Source organism: Pangasianodon hypophthalmus, chromosome 21 (assembly GCF_027358585.1).
Source record: "Pangasianodon hypophthalmus isolate fPanHyp1 chromosome 21, fPanHyp1.pri, whole genome shotgun sequence".
NCBI classification, from domain to species: Eukaryota; Metazoa; Chordata; class Actinopteri; order Siluriformes; family Pangasiidae; genus Pangasianodon; species Pangasianodon hypophthalmus.
In genome coordinates this window covers 10,636,876-10,653,929 of record NC_069730.1, presented here as the reverse complement: position 1 = coordinate 10,653,929, position 17,054 = coordinate 10,636,876, and the positions used below count along the sequence as shown (strand labels likewise).

The 17,054-nt window shown below is 38.6% G+C and overlaps 1 protein-coding gene across 4 annotated transcripts in view; it reads left to right on the top strand.

Moving 5' to 3' along the window:
* camsap2b (calmodulin regulated spectrin-associated protein family, member 2b) overlaps window positions 1-17,054 on the top strand; it is a 66,685-nt gene that overhangs the window by 11,897 nt on the left and 37,734 nt on the right. For 2 of the 4 annotated variants that reach the window (XM_026924977.3, XM_026924979.3), the window contains exon 2: window positions 6,432-6,691. In XM_026924977.3, the coding sequence (XP_026780778.1) occupies window positions 6,432-6,691 (260 nt within the window). Of the gene's footprint in view, window positions 1-6,431; window positions 6,692-7,439; window positions 7,522-17,054 lie in introns of those variants that run through there. The other 2 variants (XM_053227527.1, XM_053227528.1) reach the window with 2 other exon arrangements.

Here is a 17,054-nt window from a genome sequence, read left to right as displayed (position 1 = left end):
CCATTCAGTGCTTTATAGGTCTGTAGTAGTATTTTATAATCAATACGAAATTTGATTGGGAGCCAACGCAGTGTGGATAAAATACAGGTGACGTGGTCATATCTTCTGGTTCTAGTAAGGGCTCTCAATGCTGCACTTGAGACAAGCATTTACACTCTGTACAGTAATATGATGGAAATTAGGAAATAACATTGAACCACCTAAAGCCGCCAAAACAGCTCTGACCCGTTGAGGCATGGACTCCACAAGACCTCTGAAGATGTGCTGTGGTACATCCCACAGATGCTCGATCGGCTTGAGATCTGGGGAATTTGGAGGCCACGTCAACACCTTAAACTCTCTGTCACATTCCTCAAACCATTATTGAACAATTTTTGCAGTGTGGCAGGGCACATTATCCTGCTGAAAAGGGAATACCGTTGCCATGAGGGGGTGTATTTGGTCTGGAGCATTGTTTAGGTAGGTGGTACATGTCAAAGTAACATACACATAAATGCCAGGACCCAAGTTTTCCCAGTAGAACATTGCCCAGTGCATCACACTGCCTCCACCAGCTTGCCTTCTTTCCATAGTGCATCCTGGTGCCAACTTCTTCCCAGGCAAGCGACACACATGCACCCGGCCATCCACATAATGTAAAAGAAAACATGATTCATCAGACCAGGCTACCTTGTTCTATTGCTCCATGGTCCAATTCTGATGCTCACATACCCATTGTAGGCACTTTCAGCGGTGGTGGTGGCTATGTAGCCCCAAACGCAGCAAGCTGTGATGCACTGTGTGTTCTGACACCTTTCTATCATAGCCAGTATTAACTTTTTCAGCAATTTGTGCTAGAGTAGCTTTCTGTGGGTTCGGACCAGATGGGCTACCCTTTGCTCCCCACGTGCATCAATTGCCACATCAAGTTGCCCGTGACCCTGTCGCCGGTTCACTGGTTGTCCTTCCTTGGACACTTCACTTTTGGTAGGTACTAACTACTGCATACCGGGAACACCCCACAAGACCTGCCATTTTGGAGATGCTCTGACAGAGTCGTCTAGCCATCAAAAGTTGACCCTCATCAAAGTCCCTCAGATCCTTATGCTTGCCCATTTTTCCTGCTTCCAACACATCATCTTTGAGAACTGACTGTTTACCTAACTCAGCTAATGTATTCAGTATTTAAACATTTTAAATACTCACTCCACTGTCAGTCACCTTTTCATTTATTTTGTTTGTAAATACTGAAGACAATAGTATAGATGATGTACTTTTTTATTTAACATTTTTTAAAAAATATGCTATCCACATTTGTTTTCATTTTAGAAATAATATTTCACATTTTGTTGGGAATTGCACTTTATTAAATTGAAAGGTACATTTGCCTAAGGTGTCTGTTCTTTTTTTTTTTTTTTGGTTATATTTCCTTGTAGAGCCATATTTTTATCAACAGGGAAACTACTTTTGTTTATCAGTTCAGTAACTTTGTAAAATAGTCTTAAAAGCCAACATGAAAAATAATCGTGGATTGTGATCCAGCCTGAAAAAAATCGTATGATATTTTTGCCATGTTGCCCACCCTTAATGTAATCACTTATGACACTTATTGAAGATGATCAGGCAGCACCTGGCATGTGTCAAAATCCACTAAACCCAGTTATAAGAAAATGGTACAAAATCTGTAAAGTGGAACTTAAGGTGAATATCATTATACTAATGTATTCATGAATGTTTAACTGTTCAGAAAAACACTGAAAATTGTTTTGCAATATTTTTTATTAAACTTGACTGATTGTATTGAGGACACCAAAAACACCTTTTATTGATAACGACACTATGATAAACCTGTCTATTAATCAGTTAAATAATTTCAGATGATATTTGAACACCTGTTTCCACACCTGTGCAGAATTCTTAGGCACTGTATTATTTTTTAGCATAAATTTCATTATAGTGGTTTGTTTTATGACTTCTACATTATTGAGTCAGTGCAGAAACATTTTATATTTCTAAACATTACTTTTCTAACAAAAAAAATTATGTTACAGAAAAATGTTTGTATGTCAGTAAAGAAAGCAGCATATTACATAACAGACCACTTTTCAGACAAAACGTAATGATGGCTGCTGCGTTTTGCATGCAAAAAAACAAGCAAGTACAACAGTCAAATTTCTCCAGAAGAGCTGTGTCAGATTCTTCAAGAGGCTCAGTAAAACTTAGCAGCCAATTTCCTTAGAAAATTCCACAAATTGTACCTGAGACTACTATTTAAAAAAGGGTTGTTGCACCAAATATTGAGTTTTAGTTTATTACTGTTTACTGCACTTTATGGTATTTTTTTATTTGGAAACATTTAATTTTTAACATTTAAACACCATTATTTTTGAAGGCATCTTTGCTTTACAGCATTTCTTTCCATGTGCCTAAGACTTTTGCACAGTACTGTACGTACAGTCATGTCCATAAATTGACACTGACAAAGTTATTGCTATTTTTTAGCTCTCGAAAAGGCTCAAAAATAAAAACAATCCCTTCAGAGAGATGTGGCCAAAGGTACTATTTGGCACATTCGTAAAGAAATATGAAAGAATGCACTGGTGAGCTCAGGAACAAGAAAAGGCCCAGATGATCATCGAAACCAACTGTGATTGATGACCAAGAAAAATTCTTTTCCTGGTGAAGAAAAACTGCTTCATAATAGTTTACCAGATCAAGAACAACCTCCAGGTGGTAAGCGTATCTGTCTTAGTCAGCAGTCAAGAGAAGACTTCACCGGAGTAAATACAGACGGTTTACCACATGATGTAAACTATTGGTAAGCCTCAAAATCGGGAAGACGAGATTAGAGTTTGCCAAAAACATCTAAAAAAGCCTGTATAGTTCTGGAACAATATCCTATTGACAGATGACACAAAGATCAACTTAAAACCGAATGATGGGAAGAGAAGAGTAAGGAGAATGGAAGGAACTGCTCATGATCCAAAGTATACCACCTCATCTTATGGTGTGGGCATGTATGGTAGCAGGATCTGAAGTGTATAAGGCTACATTATGTGCTCAGATTCAGCCAAATACTTCAAAATCCATCTGAAAAATCCAAAGCAGATGGACAGTGACCCGACGCATACTTCAAAAGCAGCCCAAGACTTTTTAAAAGCAAAGAAGTGGTTTGTTCTGTATTGGCTACGTCAGTCACCTGACCTGAATCCAGTTGAGTATGCATTGTACTTTCTGAAGGGAACTCAAAGGCAAAATGCCCCAGGAACAAGCAGGAACAGAAGACAGCTGCAGTAAAGGCCTGCAGAGCATCACCAGGGAAGAAACCCAGAGTCTGGTGATGTCTGTGGGTTCCAGACTTCAGGCAGTCATTGGCTGCAAAGGATTTGCAACCAAGCATTAAAAAATGATGATTTAAATTATGATTATGTTTGTGATGTAATTCCTACATTGTTCACCTGATTTGGATGTACATGTCCTCAAATTAGAGCTAAATGTATGCACTTTTTAGATTGTTTAATTTCAACTGCAAAATACTATTACTAATACCAAAATACTTATGGCCCTGACTGCATATGCACAGGAATAAATTAAGATGCACAAAATAATAAGCTAGTGTTAACATCTGTAGTAGGTATCCAAACTTTTTTATACTGTGGCATTTTTATTAGGATCCAACTGAAGATATTGTCACTGATACAATACTGATTCAGTCTATAATCACCAGAACAAGATGATCAAACAAAAACACTGAATAAGCAATATTAATAAACAAGTTGCAGAAAATGTTTTCAATACTTTTTGAACATTGTAACAAACAATTATCTCTTCTAAAAAAGGATTCTTCATAATAATCTTTCTGTACATGCACTGCATCATGCTTGTACTTTTAAGTGCTATGTCACAGGACACCTCAAGCGGACACTCAGAAGTGAAGTTCACAGAGCAAACAGAAAAAACACACAGCCAATGTGACTACTGTTTAGTAATAGGATAACTTAATTTTAATATTTTTCCAGGGAGAAAAACCACAGCTTGCCCTCTAGTTTTCTAACAGTCTAAACAGCTCAACAAGGTCATTAAGTGAGCTCCTCACCGAGTTCTCAACAGGTTGCTGCTGGTTTTGAATGTCAAGGAACTGTGGTGGTTCACACAGTATTCATAGAACCACAGTTACATATGTACCTTGCTTTCCATTTTATCAGCCCTGAACTGCCAGGGGCAGGAAGTGTATGGTGATGGCGGTGTTAGCAGCAGCAATGATTTCCTGGTTTGAAATACCTGTAGGTAATGTCCATGAGGAGGAGACACTCCTTGTAGAGTGGCATGTCATGGTAGAGACTGGTTGTCTAGCCTGCCTGTAGGTCATGGTGATGATTTCTCCATGGCCTGCTTTTGGATGTGGTTTAGCAGGAGGATTGGGGGAATGGGCAAATTAACTTGGCACACCTGATACCTATCTGTGCTCTGTGCTAGTTATAGTAACACTTTTCTATACTGTTTCTCTGTCTCTGAGAGTGAGCGGAGCCTGTGAGCTGAAAAGACGATGTCTAGAGCCGATGGAAAGCAGCCAAACCTCTTAAAGCGAAGCCTCTGAGGTTTTTCAGCTTTTTTCCATTCCCTTTTCAAGTAAATCTGTAATTCATCCACTCCTTCAAACACAGTATTGCTATTACTGTTAAATATAATGCTATTGCTATTATCGCATGGTAGTTCAGTGGGTAGTATTGCTGCCTCACAGCTCCAGGGTCCTGGGTTCAATCCTGAGCTTGGATTACTGTCTGTATGGTGTTTTGCATGTTCTCCCTGTGTTCACATGGGTTCCTTCCAGGTTCTCAGGTTTCCTCCCATTGTGCAAAAACATGCAGGTAGGCAGATTGGCTACATTAAGTTGCCTCTAGGTGTGAATGAATTTATGAATGTGTGTGATAGGTAGCCTACTATGGACTGGCGTCCCATCTGGGGTGAATGAATGAATGTATGAATGGATAGCAAGTGCAACATCATTTAGAACCACATCAACAGGTTAATTGTTCATATTTAAATTCATCACATGATCTGTACATAATAATCTATCTCACTGTTTCATGGGTTCTCAATCCTTGCAGGAGATTTTTACCAAGTGTTTATTGTAGTTCTAAACCTGATTTACGGAATATTTTAAAATAATAATTAAAGTGAATTTAAAAATTTCATTCTTCTTCATTCAGTTTGGAGTCTTAATCCCATTTTATACCAAACATTAGTGGTGCTTTCTCAAGCATGCTGACATGTTAATCAAAGTGCCCTTTACATCGGATACTGGTAGCACGAACAGTGACTGATGTATTGGTAGTTTTTGCATGTCACTATCATGGTCTCAAGCTAAAAAAACTACAAAATACAAGACTTATGCCATGTTTTGCAGTGTTTGTCCATAATCTGTATAGCACATGGACAATATTTCAGCCTAGTGTAACGGCACATGCTAAAATCTGTTGGTTAAAAACTTAGATTAATGAGCTTTATCTGAGGATATACAGTGGTAATGAATGATGACTGTCATTACAGATATTTGAGCATTATATTTCATGCTAAACCAGTGCAAGAAAGCACAGAAATGAATGTTTCACAGTATGTGGGCAGCAATGCTTTTTGCGTAAAATGGGCTTCTCACGCATGAAATATTACATGCAATATGTGAACCTGACAAAACCAGTAAACCCAACTGTTGTTAACACTGTGACATTTACATGAGTAAGCTTGCTGCACTCACTGTGCTGTTTACCCTGAAAGTGTGAAATGAGTTCATTGATTGTAAACTGTTAATAATGCATTTTTAAACAGCATATAAGTTTTTTTAGGTTTCTTTTAATTATTTAAGCTGTTCAAATTCATGTTTAATTTCTTTTGGGGCTGTTACTGATTCACTGTTTTTGAGCTTATCATGATATCCATGGTATGTGAAAATCCATATTGTGGCGCTTCATCATACTGCTATTTACTTTAATACCAGTATACTTCTAGCCCTAGTCTGCACTGAAAGGGAGGTGTGTGAGGCCATGAGCAAAGAAACCAACTACTAAGGGCATGAGCATAAATGAAAAGCTCACATGTGCTCTTACCTTGGGTCTACTGTGTTCTTTATGGGACATATTGCCAAGATTGCTGCAAATATTTAAAGAGACATTATCAGTGACTTATCAGTGAAATTTCCATTAATATCTACACTCTTGTGAAACAAATAAGGACTGATTTATCTGTTGAGTCATTTCTCAGTCAGATCCTAATTCTTGTCCATATTGTCCAGTCAAAGCAAGATTATGCCTGTCTAACATTTTCATTTCCATTTCAATCTGTAGGAACACAGTCTTTAACATGACAAACTATTATATTTGCTGTTCCATCTTTATTCTCTGTTTGGTTGTGTGTCTGTCTCTGACCTGTTTATCTTCTTTTTTCTGTGTGTGTAGATTGTATTCCAGTGGAGCTGGAGGAGCCATTCTATAAGGACCAATATGAGCAAGAGCACCTGAAGCCTCCAGTGGCATCTCTGCTGCTGTCAGCGGAGCTCTACTGCAGAGCTGGCAGTCTGATTCTGCGCAGTGATGCTGCTCGACCCCTCCTGGGTCACAACGGGGTCATCCAGGCCCTGGCTCAGAAAGGCCTGTATGTCACTGACCAGGAAAGACTCGTCACTGAGAGAGACCTTTGCAAAACACCCATCCAGATGGTGAGGAAATTTTTTCTCAATTTTCTAACAGCTGATCTCCATCAGTTGTTATTTTTCCAATGAATAGCTGCCTTACATAATAACAACAACAACAATAATAATAATAATAATTAAAGCTGCAAGCAGCATTTTTGGGGGCCAAGCACCCAGCCTCGGCGAGCCACACATTCACAGACACGCTGCAATTGTTGCCTAAGCAATCACAGGAAAGCAGAGCCATAACTTTAGGCAAAGGGATTCAGGAGTGATTTGTAGTTTCACTTATGATGTGTATGTTTTGACCACGGACAGTGGTGGAATTCTCTGACTGTAGCAGGAAAGGTCTAGATGAACAAAGGGTGAAGATTTGAAAAAAATTTGGAGGAGGAGTAGCGAAAACAGTTTTTTACAAAATCCAAGATGGTCGACAGGAAGTATACTTGAATCTCAAGTAAAGTATACTTGGGGTGCTTTCACTTCTGCATACTCCATGGAATTATAGGAAAAATGATCTGTGAATTCATCACAAACTCTTCAAATAATATAAGGAAAAAAATGAAAGTTGTTACAGTTCTTGACCACAAGGTGGCACAGTCACAAAACTTCTTGGTTACATTCAGGGTATGGTCCTGAAGATACTTATCAAGTTTCATGATGATACGTAGATGCATTGCTGAGATACACCCTCACATCCTGTTTTTTGCATTTGGCACTGCGTTACAGGAGAATGGGTATGAATATCAAAATTCCTTTGATACCTTTTGTTCAGACAGGTCTCAAGATGATGTGAGCCAAATGTGATGAAGATTGGACAAAATTTGGAGGAGGAGTGGCAAAAATGGCAGTTAGATGTAAGCATTTTTTAGCATGTTATTGTAACTTTTTATCATGAAATTTGATGCATAGCCTCAGGTCATGGCCCTGAAGATGCCTACCGAGTTTTGTGTCAGTGTGCAAAGTCGTTGCTGAGATTCATTGGCCCATTACGGGAACACTCTTTGGACTATTCAAAATTCTTTTGATAACTTTTGTGAGGCTTACTGTGAAGATGATGTATGCCAAATTTGGTGATGATTGGACAAAATTTGTACGAGGAGTTGCAAAAAAATCTGTTTTTCACAAAATCCAAGATGGCGGAAGATCTAATCAGGCAAAAGTTGACGTAATAGAGTACATTGAACTCGTCTCGACCCAGGGAATCCAGGGATGCCTTAAATTTTGGACATATGGTTCAAAAGTTATGACCATAAATGTACTTCCAAATTAGGCCCAAATTTGACCCAATGGTAGCGCTAGAGCATTGGCAACACTTGGACTTAGACCCTCCCCAATCAGTGTGCTAAATTTCACAACCTTTCACGGGGCGGTTCTATGGGCTGCCATAGACACCCTAGCCAGAAGAAGAAGAAAAAGAAGAGGAAGAAAACATAGAATAACAATAGGGTGCCTATGCACCTTTGGTGCTTGGCCCCCTAATAATAGATCTTCAGTAACTACTTTATCCTGGGGCATCCTGCATCATTTGTGTGACTGTCCACTGACAAAGAATGATTCTGTTTTTCGACTGTCATTTCTCAGTGAAGCAGTGAAATAAGCTTTTTTTCTTACTCAGACCACTGATAAATTATTGTAGTATTCATTTTGTTGTTTTGCTCACCCATTAAACTTTTTAAACCCAGCTCAAATCAGTACCACTAGCACCTTGACAGAGGAAAAATGCTATGATTGTTCATAGTTCTTTTGTGCCTTTGTTGTGGCTTTTATCTCCTCGTTCTACAGCTGATGGTGAAATGACCTATTTATTTATTTTTTTTTTTTGAGCAGTTTTTTTTTAATGAGCAATTTTTTTTCTGTGATTCAGTCTATGCAGCCTGTAGTTAATGTGAACCCATATGTCATTAATGTGCAGTACAAGTATCTTAGGCACAAGTGTAGAAGAGAGAGAAAAGGGGATGCTAGAGAGGGGATGACTGTTTATCGTGGCTATAACGTAAGTGATAACAGGAACTAACTTGTCTTTTGGACTGTCCACAACATTAAACATTATTTTAGGCACATGGTCTGTCATGTGTTATTCCTTACATAACGAAAGTCCTACCTAATTTAGAAGTAGACTTATATATAATCTTAATCTTATATTAATCTTATATAATCTTTTCTTATATATTTTTTAAACCTAGCTATACCAGTTGGTATTCATCTTTAATTGTCTGAATCAACCACATGTTGCAGTATGTTAATACAAAGACAAGACAGAAAACCATTGTATGTCACAACAGGGTGCATTAAAAAATCTAAAGTATGCTTTAGCTAGCATTTGTCATGTGAAAACGAAAGTACACCCTCCTTCATTTCTATGGGTTTTTTAAATACATAATTGTGTGGTCCTCTCCTACTTCTGTTAACAAACAAATAATGTCATGTGACAACAAAAAAAACACAACAGATTTCAATATGTAGTAATTTTTTCCCAAAAAGTAAACCAACATTCAGAAACCAGGTGGGGGAAAAAAAATAAGTACACCCTTCCTACTTCCACAATCATTAAGATAATAATTAGCAGTATTACCAAAGAAATGCACATGATTAGTTAATCATCAAGAAGTGTGACTATCTCTATAAATGCAAAAATGTTGGCAGTTTTGGCAGGTGTTCTGGAGCACTCAGGTGTGTGTCTACATCATGTCAAGAAGAAAGGACATCAGCCATGACCTCAGAGAAGCAATAATTGATGCTCATCAATGTGGGAAAGGTTAATGTTATAGGGAAGGGTTATAAGCCCATCTCCAAACAATTTGAAATTCACCATTCTACAGTGAGAAGGATTGTTTACAAATGGAGAGTCAAGTGGAATGACTGAGACCAAGGTGGAGATGTTTGGTCATCATGCACAGCGCCATGTTTGGTGAAAACCAAACACAGCGCATCGCCACAAACAACTGTCAAGCAGGATGGTGGAGAGGTGTTGATTTGGGCTTGTTTTGAGGTCGCAGGACCTGGGGAAACTTGCAGTCATTGAGAGAATGATGAATGCCAGTTTATACCAGAATATTCTATTTATACCAGAAGACAAATGTGAGGTCATCTGTGCTGAAATTGGGTCATGCAACAGGACAATGATCCCAAGCACACCAGCAAATCGACATCTGAATGGCTAAAGAAGGAAAAAATCAAGGTGTTGGAATGGCCAAGACAAAATCCAGACCTCAACCCCGTTGAGATGCTCTAGCGGGATCTTAAGATAATTGTGCATAAAAAAATGCTCTCGAACATCAATGTTTGAGATTTTTCCATGGATTTCTGCCGTTGAACACCAGATCTTCTGTGAGCTACCATCCCTTGAGCCATGTGGGCATGTAAGGGGGACGTAGCGAGACATCAGAGACGGATGCCAAATTCAGACAAAATAACAATTTTTTTGTTTATTAACATGTTTATTTTAGCTGTGGCCTTGAAATTTTTGTACAGAAAATATCATTTGTGTGCAATTTATTTAAGCAACATGGGATATTACTGCAACTGAGGCTGGGGGGCAAGGGGGCCCAGTTCTTCTAGAGTCTTTGATTGTCACACTTGCTTCTGTTTTTGCATGTAATCCTTGACAGCCTTCATTATGTGTTTTGTCTGAAAAGTGGTTTGTAAATCTACGCATTCCTCTTTTTTACAGATACAATAATGCAGAAGACAACAAATAAACATTCATAGTACAAAATTTGTATTAAAAAAAAAAAATCAGGAGTTTAAGACTTTTGCACAGTATTGTATATAGGCTATGATGTAGGCTTTCATCAGTTAGCCTGAACACAAGCATATGAGAGCTGGAAAGAAGGTATGCTGGTCTCTGCATTGCAGTGTTTTCTAGTTCATCCTCTCTCTCTCTCTCTCTCTCTCTCTCTCTCTCTGTGTCAACTGCCTCTACTAGGGCAGAGTAAGACCAGTCATTTTGTTATTAATGTAGTTTCATCAAAGAGCCCACATAATTCAGCCCATCTGTTCTCACTCACACACACAGTTTGCTTATACATTCAACAAAAGGACATGTAAGCATGTGTATCCACACTGTGCTTAAATGTGTTACACTTAACCCTACTGTTAAAATCTGTCTTAGACATGTGTAGAAATACCCTCTCTCTCTGTGTATGTGTGTGTGTGTGAGGGTGTGTGTGTGTTTTGCAGCAGGGTATGCAGTTTGGCTGCTCAAGAGTCATGGTGTAGGTAGAGGATTTGATCTTCTCCAGAGTTACAACAATCCCAATACACTTAATCATATATGTTCTGAAATAAACAAACCAAAATTTCTTAATTTAGAAAATATTCTTATTCCAGGTAGTTTATAAAATTTGTACACCATTGTCTTCATGATCTCTTTCAGAATCTCAATAACTGTATCCTTTCATCATCGTAGAAGAAGTGAAATTGTGTGTGTGTGTGAGAGAGAGAGAGAGAGAGAGAGAGAGAGAGAGAGAGAGAATATTTATGTACATGTGGCTCTTTTGACTAGAGAAACATGTATGCGTCTGTGTTTAATGCTGCAGTGACTGTGGGTGGGGCTTTGAAAGCAAGAGCTGACACACAGAGGACACAATCTCCTCTTTCTCTTTTTCCTTTCTCTCCTTTCCTGTCATGACACCCAACATGCTGCAAGATAGATGGGAAAATGAGGCAACCAATCTATGTTCCTCTCTATATCTCTTGCTTCTTTACTCATGTTTTATCTAGTAGTGCCCCACCCTTCCGTGTTTCACTAATAGCCGGAAATCAGAACAAAGGCAGTGGTTTTGTATGTAGACAAAAGGAAAGAGAAAAGCTTTTTAAAAGAAGTATCAGAAAGAATATATTTGAATAGCAAAATGAACTGAACACACTATTCACTGAAGAGTAGAGAAGTACCTGAGTATTTGATTTTGCTCATAACTTTTATGTTGCGTGTTGAATTCAGACTATTACATGTAAAGGGAAATGTGCTATTTTTGGTTCTTTAGCTTAGTTATTGTTGTCTGGAGGAAGCCACGTTTACCGAAATGCCTCAGGGGACGGTTGAAATACTGAAATACAGAAGAGACGAAAGTGCAAAGTCAGTTTAATTTTGGAAAGAGATGCTGGGGGGGTCTGGAGTGTGTTATTCCACTTATGCCACAGTGATTTGCCAATGATTACAATGTTTATTACCACACATTTAATGTTGGAACATCTGAGAGACAAGGTAATTCCTGTTCTCACTTATGTTATAGCAACAATTTTTCTCTCTTTTTCTCTCTCTCTCGCTCAGTTGGATCGTGCTCTCTCTTTCTCAAAAGATGCAGCTTGTCATTTTTCATTGTAAGTCTCTGTGTATGAGCTGTTACTATAGAAACAATAACATATTAGAACGAGCGCATTAATATTAACTTATCGTTCATGGTACAGCCGGAACAAGTTTCAGCCGCGCTGTGATATGAAAATAATGCACACCTTCTGAAGTTTCAATGATTCAACCATGCTGTGTTACACATCTCATTCATGCATATCTTAAATATTACATTTTAATGTCATGATTATTGCATAACAGTCACTCATGGGGGCACGTGGCTTAGTGGTTAGTACGTTTGCCTCGCACCTCTGGCATTGGGGGTTTGAATCCTGCCTCCACCCTGCATGCGTGGAGTTTGTATGTTCTCCCTGTGCTTCGGGGGTTTCCCCTTCTATACATACTCCGGTTTCCTCCCCCAGTCCCAAGACATGTGATGGCTTTTCCAAATTGTCCAGTGTGTGCGATTGTGCCCTGCAATTGGTTGGCACCTCATCCTAGGCATCCCGTGGGATAGGCTCCAGGCTCCCCACATCCCTGTGTAGAATAAGCAGTACAGAGAATGGATGGACTTTGTGTCACACAACTCTTTGATGACTTACATCATCACAATATTGCATTTAAAAAAAATTAGGCCCACTCATAGGGCAGCAGTGTAACTGCACTTTCAGTCACACATCAGCATTATGATGCATCAAAATTTCCATTTTCTAATTATAAAACTTAATTTCTTTGTTTTTTAGGCATGAAATGTTATTTGTCTTTGTGGCATAATTAACTTATTTAGTAATATTTCTAAACCTTCAAGTCTGTTTTGCTTAAAAGTAATATCATCATAATGAATGAAACCTTAATAAAAACTAGCAGGTAATTTTGTTCTCCTTCCATGTTATTTTCTTCAATCATTTATATTTTTGAATATCAAACTCTTTTTAAGAGTCATTTTTGCAGGTTATAGCCTCACCCAGGTCACTACCTTGAGAGCTTCTGTGTTCATAATGACACACAAACCTTATAAGGCTTCAGTAATGTGAACTGTGAGTTTTACATACATAACTGCCATGTAGGTCTGGGCTGAACAGCAGGAGTATATCTTTTAAAGGCCTTTAAGCCCTAGTGCCTGTAAAGCAACAGGTAGCAGAGCTGAAGGGCTGCTTACTTTGAATTGTAGTAGGACTGGGGCAGAGGATTTGATGTGTATGTCTTTTGCTTTATTGTTTTTATGAGGTCTGGATGTCCCCAAAAAAGAAATGGGAATATCTGACAATGTAGAGACATTGTTAGTTACTTGCTAAGCTAAAAAAGACAAAGGGCATCCTTTGATAGGTTTGCCTCTGATGTAGGAGCTAGAGATGGAACTGCATAGTTATTTGTAAAATAAAATAGTATTACGGGTTTGTGTGTGTAGGTGTTTGCTATTTTCACACCTTCCAGGTACTCTAGAGCTATGACAGGGGATCCCAACCTAGGAGTCACAATCCCACATGTGGTTGCTTGATTTATAACTGAGTTTGCGAGAGTAACTCACAATCTCTTCTTATGTTTCATTCATTTATTTTGTAAATTAATTTTAGAAATATCTAAAAATTGGGTGCAAATATTTTGAAATGTTACTAGGTGTCACATTTAGACAAGCCACATTTAAATTAATAAGGTGCATGTTATTTTAATTTATTTCACTATCCTGACATGCTGCACTAAAAATGGACAAATTTCCCTGACTATCTACCTCTGCTAAACAAACTAGTGTTGTGTCTCAAATCACATACTTGTGTACTATTATAGACCATTATTGAGTACTGGCACTTGCTAGGAAGCTGGGGTCAGAGAGCAGGGTCAGCCATAATACAGAGCCCCTAGAGCAGATGTGGTTAAGGGCCTTGCTCAAGTGCCCAACAGCAGCAGCTTGATGGTGCTGGGGCTTGAACCCTTGATCTGCCGATCAGTAAGCCAGAGCCTTAACCGTTCAGCCACCACTGCCTCATGTCAGGTATATAGTCCTTATATAGCTGGGACTCTCACTTTGAGGCTTATGCTTTGTGATATGGGATGACTCATGATATTCCTCATGGGTTGTCCTTGCAACTATCTTCTGCATGTGGGGGAAGAGTTCATTTGTGGCCTAGAAAGATGTAAACAGAGGCCCCAGAAGAAAGTAGCAAAACCCATTGCATAGCAGTATTGCAAACTGCATTATTAAAAAACATTTTAAACAATTAGGTTTTGAAATCAGTATAAAGATGACACCTTCAGCTGGCTGATCAAAAGCTCAACAGCTGTGTAAAAAAATCAGTGCACCATTCAAATTAAATTTGGCATGGCTCAGACAGTTCCCCATTGCCTCGCTCATGGTTCGTACAGACAATTTGCTAGCATTTTTGCTGCTATTATGCCAATCTGCAGCTTCTGACCACTTTGTGACAGAGCTGATCGAAACATCACTCCTGGCAGTGGGACACCTAGGTCATAAACATAGGTTTATGGATGATGTTGGGCGTGGTCAAATAGACCCTCATATAGCCACAACATGGCTCGTCGGCTAGGATGAAGGGGCTGCTCTTTGCAGTTTAAAAAAAAAAAGATTGCTCATTGGTCAGCAAATACATTAGGCAGTGGGCTAAGCCTAAGGGGTATTAATTTCAATTCCACTGTTGTCCCCCAGCCTTCAGGGCTTAGAACAAGGTCAGAACAAAGGGTTCTACTCCACAAAGTTGGTTCAGAAGAAGGTTTTTTTTTTTTTTTGAGGTGTGCCTTCCAAGAACAGGCATTCCAATTCCGTATCTTACCAGCTGGCCTCTCGCTAGCACTCAGTGTGTTCGTGAGCTAATACCTAAGCAGACCACACAAATCATTGCTGTGAAGCTAGATTTGTTGGTAATGCTAGCCCCAACATGTGGTGGACATTGTGTTCAGCAGTCATTTTAGGCAGCCTGTGCAGTTCCAACTCTAGCTAGGAATGCTTAGACATTTAACTGCAGTGGAATCAGTAGTCGCCTTGGGGCTGTCAGACATGGGTTCGGCCTGAGACTAGACCCCAAATACCAGGGAAAGGGACATGAGCTGCACCTCTGAAGACATGAGGCTTTTTTTTTTCAAGGAAAAGGCACATCAACTTGTTAGAATTGAGGTTGGCCTGGCTGGCTGTCAGGTATTTCCTACATGTTTGGAGACACTGTCATATGCTGATCCGTTCTGACAGCACAGGGATGGTCAGGTAAATAAATGACCATAAATCAGCTGTACTACAATTAACTTAATGTATTACCGAGTGTAAAGCCCATTTTACACCCAAAGGAATGAGGCCTGCTCACATTGTGGGGTCGAGCATTCATTTCTGTGCTTTCTTATGCTGGTTTAGTAAATATAATGTTCAAATATCTGTAATGACATTACATATTAATATACACATGGATTACCACTGTATATTATCACATAAAGTACAGTAATGTAATGAGATCTTCACTCACAAAGTTTTGGATTTTAACCAATGCCAGAGTGGGCGCTGTTACAATAAACTATTGGTTTAAAGGCCACTTTAATTAACATGTCAGAATGCTGAATGTGGCTCTGCTGCAGTCTGCTGCAAAATGGGATTAAGACGAGCTCCAAACTGAATGAAGGCTAACGAAATTTGTTAATTTAATTTTAATTATTATTTTTAAAATATTCCATAAATCAAGTTTATGTGCATAGAACTACAAAAAGCCATTGGTTAGATGAACCTATGATCATGAAACACCGATCTAGTGGTGAAGAATAAAACTAACAGCAACAACAACAACAATAATAATAATAATCTTTTTTTGTAGGAGTATAACAATACACTCCAAACACAATTTGATTCACAACACTGGCTGCATGCTTCACTGCAAACGCAGATGATTCCCAGTTCTCCACAAAAGAATATGATCATGTGACCAGGACACACTCTATATATTTTAATTCTATGGGTTGTGCAGATTGGGACCTCTAGTGTTCAAACAGTGCAGTTGCATTAGATGCATAATTAATAGAATGCTGATATCGCACATTTCCAAGATGCACATTGTCATATTTGTACACTGCAGTGCATGTTAGTATAATTGTAAAGCTACAGTCCATGGGATTTTTGAAAAACGATAGCTGTAGGCCAGCCAATTTATCCTTGTTGTTTGTATCAGAACTCGGTTGTGATGAGCTTATGATCGCTAGCTAGTGATTAATGTATGGTACTGAGTATTTCCATATTTTTCTATTTCAGACTCTGTTATATCAGACAAAATAGTGATTCAAGGCCTCTGCTCACCTGATCTGTCTTTTTAGTGAGGGCTGGTGAGGGTTGTAGCTAGTGTGCTAAACAGATTCATGCCAAACTCCTTTTAAGAGGCTGTACAACAAATGCACAGATTAAATAACAAAATACATGGAAAACATGTTTTTTTAAAAATTGGGTTTAAAAAAAAAAAAAAACATCGGAAATGACCAGGCATTAGCAGAGTTAGCAGGTTAGCCGTGTCTTACAGCCCTGAAGGTGTGTAGAGAAGGCCCCCACATTCATCATGTGCTGTTGACATTCATCTAGAGCTTAAATTTTAGACAACCAGCTTATGTTAGATGACTAGTTAACCTTGCAAGATATGCTGTATAAAGGCACTGCTGCTGGATCAGATGATCAATAAGAGTTACAGTAAGAGTAGTCAGAGCTAACCTTTATCTTGAGAGGTTTTGCTATTTCATCTAGTACTTGGTAACTGTGACAATCACACTGATGTACACAATAAAGTTATTTAATAACACTGAGCAATCACAAGTCATGACTATTTGGAGAGTGTACTAGCACTTACTGCATGTCTTGTTTAGTTGTGTTTAGACTCTGTTCTCTCTCGTGCTATCATGCATTTTTTTTTTTTTTTTTTGGGGTCACTTTTTGGAAATATGAGTCAAGTGACCCTTGCTTCACAACTGTCCTCTACATTAAAAGCTCTATGTTTTGAGTACAAATAAGGCTTAGGATATGCACTACCTTAACAGTCACTTACATGTATACAGTATATGAAAAATATAGCATCATTTGGTTTGATCAATGTACATAAACAGATAAACAGACTTTTGTACAAA